At 34.8% G+C, this 11,232-nt stretch overlaps 1 protein-coding gene across 6 annotated transcripts; it reads left to right on the top strand.

Annotated features, from left to right (window-relative positions):
- The first annotated feature begins 3,978 nt into the window (after window positions 1-3,978).
- Window positions 3,979-10,419, top strand: LOC109175891 (protein FAR1-RELATED SEQUENCE 7). 6 transcript variants are annotated; one of them, XR_002053324.1, is made up of 4 exons: window positions 3,987-4,406; window positions 7,330-9,667; window positions 9,912-10,093; window positions 10,251-10,419. XR_002053324.1 is itself a non-coding variant. In XM_019325259.1 (3 exons), exon 2 carries the CDS (start codon window positions 7,338-7,340, stop codon window positions 9,642-9,644), a length of 2,307 nt encoding a protein of 768 aa, XP_019180804.1. In that variant the 5' UTR covers window positions 3,979-4,406; window positions 7,330-7,337; the 3' UTR covers window positions 9,645-9,667; window positions 9,969-10,216. The 6 variants fall into 6 exon arrangements, 4 of the variants coding, with proteins under 4 accessions (XP_019180804.1, XP_019180805.1, XP_019180808.1 ...); XR_002053323.1 differs by having other exon boundaries at window positions 9,969-10,093; XM_019325259.1 differs by lacking the exon at window positions 10,251-10,419 and having other exon boundaries at window positions 3,979-4,406; window positions 9,969-10,216.
- Window positions 10,420-11,232: the final 813 nt, after the last annotated feature.

The raw sequence follows: 11,232 nt of genomic DNA on the forward strand, positions 1-11,232 counted from the left end.
GTGATAATAACCAAATAGTTGGCGTGTTAATGCGTCTTTTTTTTTTTTTTTTTTTTTTTTTGGTGACGAGAAGAACCCTTAGCCAGCTGAAGAATTTTGAAAATTGCCTTCCGAGTAAAAATTTCGAATTACATTTTTCACCAAAATAGACCATTTTTTTCTTTTGGTCATAATTTTGTTTTTTTATTTTTTATTTTTTTGTGTGTGTGACAAACGCTATAAAATTTGAAAAATGATTTTTTTCGAGTTAATTAATGTATTTATTTTGTTATTTAATTGACAGTTTTCATTATCCGTGATATCATGGCGTCACATTTATGAAGCTTTATTTAGACACTTGGATTTTAGGCTTTAGGTAGGAATGGTAGGATATCACATTCAATCCCATTGCAATTGTTGTTTTAAAATTTTGATACCCCTCTATGACCTATGGGATTAAAAAAAAAAAATTTAAAAGTCATACAAATGAAAATATATTAGAAATAGAATTCTGTGTAGCTTGTAGTTTCACCAAATGGAATATCACAAGTTTGAATCCTAATGGGATGCATTGAAGCCCACCCAGCCATCAGAGTGGTAATTTTAAGGTAAGGTGATCTACCACTTGAGCCATTTTTAATATGAGTAATATTACATTTTGTGAATATATAATTCGATAATTATAAATATAAAGTTCAAAATTATGAATATATACTTTATAATTATGAATATATAGTTCATTAATTACAAACATAGACACGGTTCTACAACATAACGATTGAATAAATTATTTTTTTTAAGAATATGATTAATTGAATATTAGGTCCAAGTATAACTTTTTTTGATTTTTTTTTTTTTTTGAAAATAGGTCCAAGTATAACTTAATAAGCCCAATCCAATAATATAATACCGAGTATATAGGCCCATAGAGTAACTGAAAATATAAAGACCCAAATTGTTAGGCATGGCAAATTATGCTATGAGAAGGTGGGTATGGTTCCATATTTATAATATTTATACTGTAAATTCATAATTTCTATATTGTAGATTCATAATTTGTATACTTTAGATTCTAATTATTGAACTCTATTTTCACAAATTAGATAATTATATGTTCATAATTTGATAACTATACAGTTTAGAAATTATGAATTTACAGTACATAAATTATGAATCTACAGTACAGATATTATGAATCTGCAGTATAGAAATTATGAATCTACTGTATTTAAATTATGAATCTACGGTTTATAAATTATGAATCTAAAGTATAAATTTTATAAATCTACAGTATAAAAATCATGAATCTATAGTATAGAAATTATGAATCTACAATATATAAATTATGGATATGGAACCGTGCCCACCTTGTGCTCACAGCATAACGTTCCGTTAGGCATGCATATTATACATAACTGCATGAGCGAAAATGACAAAATTAGCAATAAGATAAAGGAATGTGAGAACACTTAAGGAAATTGATAGTACTAATTGCCACGTAAAGCGGTAATTAAATAAACACGAGATCAATTAAAGCAATTAAATAATTCTTATTGATCACAGTGAAGGCCCTAAGTACAATCTAAATGGTTGCTCTGAATGCCGACTGACTGCGGTCGGGATTCTCTAACAACAACCTATCGATCGTCCCAAAACCCCCCACACTGTCGCTATCGCGGGTATTTATAGCCGCGGAGCGAAGACACAAATCCGGCCGTCCGGCATGCCTCCCACGTAGCAACCACGTGTCGCCTTCCCGGGTGCCCTACCTGTCAACGCGTAGAGTCGCCACGTATTTCTCACCAGCTCTCTCGTTAAAGGGCTACCACTCGGTGGTCGGCAACGCCAATCGGGCATTACCCGGTCGGCAACCGACCGGGTTCTTCACAAGTGACCCGACCTGTAACCTGCAAAGTCAAGAAGAAAAGGACGAAGGCACTGGGGTCGGGGTAACAGTATGTCGGTCGGGGTATTCCCTACCAGAAATATAAAAGTATCTCACATTCTTTTACAATAGCAAAAAATCTTATGTGGATATTATGTTATATTCTCGAGAAAAATTGCATAACTTGAACCAACCCTCCCCCGTGTTGGGCAATTAGACTTATCTGCTGGTTTCGGTACAAAATGTTGACAATTTTAAATTAATACGGAGTATTTTTAACTTTCATTTTTAACAAATCAGCACATTTAATTATAAATATAAATTTAGAGCATACATTTAATCAATATATATCTCAAATTTTAAATTCTAACTCAAAGACATGATGTGATAGAGTTGATAGTACTCAACAAAACTCAAAAATATGATGTAAATGCATTTGTATAAAATATATGAATAAATTTAGTTTATTTATTTAAAAAATTAACAAATAATAATACTAATTAATTTAGCTATACTTATAATATAATAATTATAATACATTTTTCATTATTTATTTCATATAAATAATTTTCTTTGTAATAAAATTTTAATATATTTATTAAAAATTTACTAAATTTTTTAAGGAATAAAAAACTATTAATGAATTTACGTACAAAGTTATACGTATATTTCATTCCATATCACTTATGAAACTAAAATTAACTTTTATTATTTTAACGGTCAGGCTAGCAAGCCAACTCACTTAGGCTATTGAGTTTGTCAGCTTCGTGCAAATTTGATTTTTTGCTATAACCTTTACATTTTTTTTTTTTTTTTAACTTTATCAAACTAACTCATTGATTTTAGGCTAAAACTGATATTATTAGAATTTCACAATAAGTTTATATATAAGTAGTTGTTTCCTATATGAAATTCGAGACTCTAGCCATTTATATTCTTAGTATGTAATTTGTGTAACGATAATTGTACTCAAGTTTTATAAACACTATATATAAAACCAATAACATTATATGTGTAAATTCATGTTATATCTTTGATTTTTGTGCGTATTTTAAAGGCTAATAATTTTACATTAAGTTTAAAATATTATACATGCATTTTATCAAGACAAAATAGCTTCAAATTTGTTATAACACCATTAGGTTAAAACTATTTAAGGAACATTTATTAAAGGTAATATTACAACAATCTATTTAATCATACTATGGTTTTTTTTAAAAAAAAAAAAAAACTATATTCATTAGTCATTTAATTAATTTGATCCTGGAATTATTGGCTGACATATTTAAATTGCTTCATTTTTCCATTATAAAACACAACTAATATGGTAATAATTAATTTCATATCCATCAAATAATATCTCTTTTTATTTTTTTTTCCCTAAAACATGTGACTTTTACATGTATAATAATAATAATAATAATAATAATAATAATAATAATAATAATAATAATAATAATAATAAGTATGATGATTAAAAAATAACATTTTCAATCCCTAAAAAAAAAAAAACATTTTAAATTGTTTTTATTGATACATATTTTGTATTTGATACATTTAAATTATGATTTTTAATATTAGGTTCAAACCTGCACGTATTGCGCATAAAGATGACTACTAATAATATTTAATAACCAGATAGTTATGTGTTATTTAAAGAGTCATCATGATATATTTTTGTGTACTTATTATAATATCTATCAATGATATTAAGTATTAACTATAAATTCTCATAAGTTAAATATGAAGTTTCACCCATTTTATCTGTTTTGATTAATAATAGTCTATTTACACTATTTATAACTTTTTTTAGAATAATTTATTTTAATTTTCATATATAAACTTTATACATTTGTAGATATTTTCTCCAATTTTTATTGCCAAAAAAGGAAATAAAATATTTTTGTCAGTTTTCGGGTCATCTTTTTGGAAGAAAGTCCCTTTTTATTTTTCTAATTTTAGAAAGCAATATCGCAATAAAAGATATTTCAATTTTTATTTATATTTATAATTTACATTTAAAAAAAAAAAATAGAAGAAGAGATACAATGGATAGTGCACTTCAATCAGAAACCGTAATCCATCAAATGGGGTCCACTCGACCATCCCGGCCCCACATTCAATCATGGTATATTTACAGTCGTACGGGGCCCTAGCCAAGCCCCCGGCCCTCTAGATTCCCTACTATCTACACCGTCAAACCCTGCGCCGTCGACGGACTGAATCCACCGGCAACCGTCCTGCCCTCGCCGGCTCACACTACCTCGGTCTCCTCGGTACTCGATAGTAGCTCAGTGTGGAGATAGGATAAAGAGAAGGAAGAGCATCGAACTGAGCTCAAGAGCGAAGGGAGAAGAGGAGAAAATGAGTCGGGAATCGAAGTGTTTGCGAGCCTGATCTCTGCGCACAATTCAATTCGTCCGAGGAGATGTGAGAGATTTCAGATTTTCAGCTTTTTCTCACTGGTCGATTTTAAAATCTATAGTTGTTATGCGTGCGATTTTCGGCATCTGAGCTCGCTAAGCTGCTGTGATTTCAGCAGGTAGATTTCTCGAAAATTTTCGGGCCCGGGAACCCTAAAACAGTGGTATGCTTCACCTATATGCGAAAAGTAAAACCCTAGCAATTTCAAGGTTTTCCCTCCCCCGCAGTTTGCTCCGACTTTCGAAATATGTGTTTATTTGAACCATTAACCTTCACTATTGCAATTCGTAATTCATATAATTCATTTATGTGAATTTTTTTTTTTTTTTTGTTTTTTTGTTTTTTGTTTTTTTTTTTTGTTTTTTTTTTTTTTTTTTGTTTTTTTGTTTTTTTTTTGTTTTTTGAGTTAAACTGAGTTCGGAGTGGAGGTTGTCTCCTAGAGCTGAACTAAACTTTGGTTAATTTGATATTTTACAACAGGAAGTCTGAAAGGTTTTTGTCATGAATCTAGTTCTATACCTAGCCTCGAAAAATTTGTCTTCCTTTATTTACTAATTTTGTGTTTGTATTTGCTCTTCTTAAGTATGAAGAAAATTGTTCAGATTTAAATGCATTATTTTTATAACTGCATAAAATATTGCCCTCATTGAGAGAGTTTCTCTTGTAAATCCTAAAAAAGGGCCTTGTAATTTGATGAGATAGTGAAATACATATGAGATTCTTCTGATTGATTGCTTTGTAGATTATTCATCACATGAATTTATTCATTGAGGGTTCTTGTTGATTTGTGTATTAGTAAGTTTCTTAGGGGATTAGGCAAATTAAATTCCACTCTGTTTGTTTAATGCTTCCAATATGATTCAATACCCTAATAAATAGCATCCTACTGCTAGTGTTATTAAGCCTGGAGATCCTAGCATAAACTTCTAGGTGGTTTGAGGTTGAATGACTATTTAGATTTTAGAGTTGGGTTGAAACGGGAATGAAGATTGTAAGAGTTCTCAGTCATTTGGGGTGGCCTTAGAACCTATATGTATCTCTATTAATGAATTGGGAACCCGTTTTAGTACAAAGAGGAAGTATTTATACATGGAGAAAGTAGTTATGGATAAGCCAATGTTGTCTAGACACGTGGAGTATGCTAACTATTGGATGGTTATGGCCTTAGAGCGGGAGCCAAGGGAAGTTATAACATATTGCCTTGGAGCTGGTGACAATTGCCTACTTTGTCATCTAGCGAGCTTGATCGGGTGATTGGATCCAAATGACTTTAATGTTGTTGGATGATTAAGGTTGTTCCTCGCTTGCCATAAGTCGAGTGACCTTCACGCTGTAATGACTGACTGTCAGATCTTGGATGACCAAGGTGAATTAGAATGTCCTATTACCCCTGGCCTATTGGGTCAAGCCCAATAAGGCATTAGTAATAACTCTAACTCCCACTATTCCATTAAAGTTATTAGCCACTTCCTTGATTGTTCAAGAATAAAATAGAAGCCTAGAAGGCTGTTATCACTTTTTTAAGTAGCATACCTGATTTAGACCACGTAGCAACACGTCATGTGTGCTTAATTTTGTGTGTGTGTGTGTGTGTGTGTGTGTGTGTATTGCTTATGTTCTATTACCAGTTATAACAGATATTTTTTGCCAGGATAATAGTATGTATATGTTATGTTCCCAAAATGACTCCAAAAATTTGTCCCCTCCCGTGTTTATGAAAGTTCTATTTTGGTCGATTATTATTTATGAAATCTCCATTCAAATCCCATCCTACACATGTTCAATGTCTCATGGCACAGAGTTCACAGTCAACTGATCCCATTAATTCTATGAAGTTACCTACGTAGAATTAATGGGATCAGCTGACTCTGAACTCTGTGCCATGCGACATTGAACACGTGTAGGATGGGATTTACCTACAACAAGAGAACCGAAGAGGATAGTCTTAGGAGGTCATTCACTTTGGAAATATATCCCATTGCTATAGAAGAGTTTTAAATTATGATCCACACACAGGACCTTTTCTTGATTTTTGCAGGCCTGCAATTTTATTCAAGGTTTTAAAAAATACTCCCTCCGTCCCGAATTGGATGTCTCATTTACTTTTTGCACGCTTTTTAATGAATTAAAATAAATGTTATGCACTTTCCAATTATGTCCCTCACTTTTTCACTTTTGGAAATAAAAATAATAAAGAAAGCAAAAGCTAGAAGGGTAATTTGAAAAAAGTAGAATGATGGTGATGTTCAATTTTGGAAAGTGGACAACATTTTGGGACAAACTAAAAAGGAAAGTAAGACACATAATATGGGACAGAGGGAGTATTACGTTTTCTGTTAATTGCTAGGCCCACAATTCAATGATGCATCACACTTTTACAGTTATCTGCAGTATTAGGCTAGTAATTGAACATGAAATGGAGTACCAAATTTATGTTATCTGTAGAGTTTATCACTTTACAATTACAGTTTGCCGTCTGTTTTTTTTTTTTTTTTTTTTTTTTTTTTTTTTTTTTTTTTTTTCCCTATAGCAGTAAGGAGTAACTTTTCTTTAGGGAAATAACTTGGGAGTCTGGTGTAGTATATCAGATGACCCATTTTGGTAGTGACAAAGGTTTCAAGTGTATCTTGATAGAACATTCTTGTGGTCAAGATCTGAGCTTCCTAGCATACTGTGTTATTGTCAAGTCATACTCGCACAAACCTGAGATGCAAATATATGGGCTTAGTTGCTTTCACAGTCCCATTTATCCAAGATTCCACATGCAGTCACAATCCCTGCTTATGAGGCCTTGTGCCCTTAAGGCCTTAACTGGGTTTGTTATGGTTAGATACCATGAGAATTGAGAGGTCTTGGATTCTAGTCCTGATGTTTAGTTATTTACGCTTGCAATTATTTATATTGACTAGTAGTTGGCTTGGTCAATTATTGTGATTCATTGTGCTCTTTTTGTGGTTGCAATGCCTTGTATTTCTACTAATTCACTCAACTGAAAATTTTCCAGCATATCTCTAATTATATAGTTCAACTACTTGTCTCAGATACTGATATGAATAGAGAAGATTTAGGGAACATCATGACTGTAAGAGCAAAGCCAACAGGTTCACTTGTTCTGAAGAATAATGCCCACCATGATGATGAAGGAGAGTCAAGACCTGAACCATATGTTGGCTTAGAATTTGATTCAGCTGAAGAAGCACAGGAGTTCTATAATCTTTATGCAACAAAGGTGGGATTCAGGATTAGAATTGGTCAGCTGTACCGATCCAGGGTTGATGGGTCTGTAATTTCCCGGAGATTTGTGTGTTTTAAGGAGGGTTTTCAGACTAATACAAGAGTTGGTTGTCCAGCTTTCATAAAGGTACAGAAAGCTGATTCTGGGAAGTGGGTCATTGCCAGTATCAATAAGGAACATAATCATGATCTTGAACTCCCTGGTGAAATAACTCCAGCCCGTATCCAGAGAAAATCTCTTCCTGCTCCAAGAACGACTACAGTTTTGTCTGCTAGGACAGGACTTAGATCAACTGACGAGGATGGACCATCTGGAGTACTTGATGCTAAACGCCTTAAAAGGGAGGAAGTTGGTGGTGAACCTAAAGGTGAACCATGCAAGGGTCTTGAATTTAGTTCTGCTAATGAAGCATACAAATTTTACAGCTCCTATGCTGCTAATACTGGGTTTAAAGTAAGGATTGGTCAGCTATTCCGTTCTAAGCTTGATGGATCAATTACATCGCGAAGATTTGTGTGCTCCAAGGAGGGGCATCAGCACCCATCTAGAGTAGGTTGTGGAGCATTCATGAGGATACAAAGGCAAGAATCTGGAAGATGGGTGGTTGATCGCCATCAAATTGAACATAATCATGATCTTGACCGTCCAACAGATACTAATAGAAGACTGTCTACTTCGGTTGTATTCAAAGAGGAAGCAAGCAGTGGATTGGATAATTTGGATTTCATTGATTCAAATGGTGACCTCACCATTGTCGTACGTGGTCGAGAAAGTAAAATTGGAAGTGATTGGTATGCTGTGCTTCTTGAGTATTTTCAGACTCGGCAAGCAGAAGATATGGGTTTCTTTTATGCAGTGCAGATGTGTGATGGTAGAGCTATGAATCTTTTCTGGGCTGATGCAAGATGCAGATTCTCCTGCACCCAGTTTGGGGATGCTATTGTGTTTGATACTACTTACAGGAGAGGTAGTCATTCAGTGCCGTTTGCTTCTTTCGTTGGGGTTAATCACCATAGGCAACCTGTACTCCTTGGCTGTGCCTTAATTGCTGATGAATCTGCTGAGTCGTTTACTTGGGTACTTCAAGCTTGGCTAAGGGCAATGTCTGGGAGGCGTCCTGTATCTATTATAGCAGATCAAGACTGGGCCGTTCAACATTCAATTGCTCAGGTTTTCCCTGGGACACATCATCGCTTTTCTGCATGGCAAATTGTGTCCAAGGAACAGGAGAATTTAGGTGCATTACTCTCTCTGAATCCCGAGTTTAAGTATGAGTATGAAACCTGCATTTTTCAGAGTCAGACTGCTAATGAATTTGATGCAGCATGGAATGTTCTTATCAATAAATACAACTTGAAGGACAATGCTTGGTTGAAAGATATGTCCAGGATGCGCAAAAGTTGGGTTCCTTTGTATATTAGAGGCACATTCTTTGCTGGCATACCGGTGGATGGAAGCTTGAAATCATATTTTTGTCCAATGGTGACACCCCAAACACCTCTCAACGAATTTGTTTTACGTTATGAGAAAGCCATTGAGGAAGGCAGGGATGAGGAAAGGAAAGAGGACTTTAACTCGTTGAATTTGCCAACAGTTCTTCACACAAAAGATCCCATTGAAGAGCAATGTAGAAGACTTTACACCACAACAATGTTTAAAGTCTTCCAGAAAGAACTTATGGAGTGCTATAGCTATGTAGGGATAAAGATAAATGTTGAAGGTGCCATTAGCAGGTACTTGGTTCAGAAGTGTGCGCCAAATGCCGATGAAAGGAATACTGTTGCGTTCAATGCATCAAATCTCAATATAAGTTGCAGTTGTAGAATGTTTGAGTTTGAAGGTGTGCTCTGTAGACATGCCTTGAAGGTTTTCCAGATAATGAATGTAAGGGAACTTCCATCTCGCTATATCTTACACCGATGGACAAAGAGTGCAAAATATGGTATCCTAAGGGATGTAGACTCTGGAGGTGGCTCACAAGATTTTAGGGCCCTGATGCTGTGGAGTTTAAGGGAAGAAGCCAATAAGTTCATTGAGACTGGAGCGACTAGTTTAGAAAGATACAAACTTGCTTTTGAGATCATGCAGGAGGGTAACAGAACTCTCCGGTGGCAAAACTAGGAAGTGTCTCAAGCCCAGGCCAGGTAAATGTTCATCTGTTGCCTTGTATTGCTTAACACTGAAGAAACAATGGAGCTCTAGCTCTCCAGTTTAAACTTCATATTTGCATGTGTTACTAATTGTGACTGTTTTGGCCTCTGTAATTATAAAATTTCCTTCTATATATCAAATTAGGATTACATCATGATTGCGAATTTGAATTCAGCTGAATGTAGAAAATCACAGTATTCATCTGTTTGTGTGTGCACTTGCTTCATAAATATAAAGGGCATGGGAAGGTGAATGAGAAATTCACCGCATTATGATGCAATAAACATTCTGCAGATTGAAGCAACCACTCAACCTGGAAAATCTTCCAGCCATGCTGCAATGTTCATCAACACAAAACATTCAATGTCAGCTTCTGAGCACCCAGAGCTTCAGCTTCAAGTTTAGGCTCCCATAAAATGGTAGTTTCAGCGACAGCGAGTAGCGCCGTCACTACATATGGATAGAAAAAGATAGAAATACATTAACACAAGAAAACTTATTTTTGTTCTTTTCATTATTCTCTTGAAAATGTTTTTCCTATACTCATCAGTGTCATACCTTTGCCGTTCTTCTCAGTGTCACGCCCCACATGAATCAAGCAGCCACGGTTAGCTACTCCCTGCAAATCAGCCATAATACCTTGACAAAGGTAATGTGATTTCCCAATGTATGCTCATAGATTAATATAGTGTTTACATATTACTGGTAAAGCATACCCAAGAAAATGCGTTGATATTGTCAGTTTCGTGCTTTCCAGACATTCTTCTCTCATTTCCTTCTCCATAGAATCGGCATATTCAGAATTTGCTTTCTTGATCACTTCAAACCCTCCTTCCTCTCTCATACTCTTTGTACTGTCAGTTTACAAACAATACAGAATCACAACATGCTTCCAGACACAGGAAATAGAAATCATAACTACACAGTTGTCCTATATATTTGAAATGCAGAAGAGGAAGAGATTCTATAGTACAAGGTTTTAAGCAAGAATGTGATTAGACTACCTTTATTGGCTTTGGATGAGAACAACTCCTACTTGTTCAGTGATTCTCTGTTGCAGTGGACAAATGCATTAGTATCCCTGAGAGAGAAACCTGGTGCACAAAGCTCTTGCTATGACAGGCTCTAGTGAAGGGTGGCTTTCTCAAGGATTGAACCCCTAACCCCAAGGATCCCCACATCCTTGAAACCATGGGAGTAGCCTCTGTCAACTTCTTGGCTAACCTCACCTGCTATTGGGCAGAAGGAGCTAAATCTCTGCCATTTTCACCTATCCCCAACTGAAAAACCAAAACAAACTTTATGTGATCATCAAATGCATGAAATGTATGCCTATTGCCTAACAAGAAGGACTCAATACTAACTAGACGAACAAGACTTCTGTAAAAGAAGAGAAGTTCTGCATAAATTGATGTACATATGTGAGAAATACCAGTGATTAAACATCTAACAGCTTACCATGATGAAAGGGTAAACAACTCTGTTCTTTTTTCCTAATTTTCTTCAAGAACAGTAAAGCAGAGTTGGTGAGAGTAGTGTCACTTACCCAGCTGGCAGG

This window comes from Ipomoea nil, unplaced genomic scaffold, assembly GCF_001879475.1.
Source record: "Ipomoea nil cultivar Tokyo-kokei standard unplaced genomic scaffold, Asagao_1.1 scaffold0688, whole genome shotgun sequence".
Taxonomy (NCBI): Eukaryota; Viridiplantae; Streptophyta; class Magnoliopsida; order Solanales; family Convolvulaceae; genus Ipomoea; species Ipomoea nil.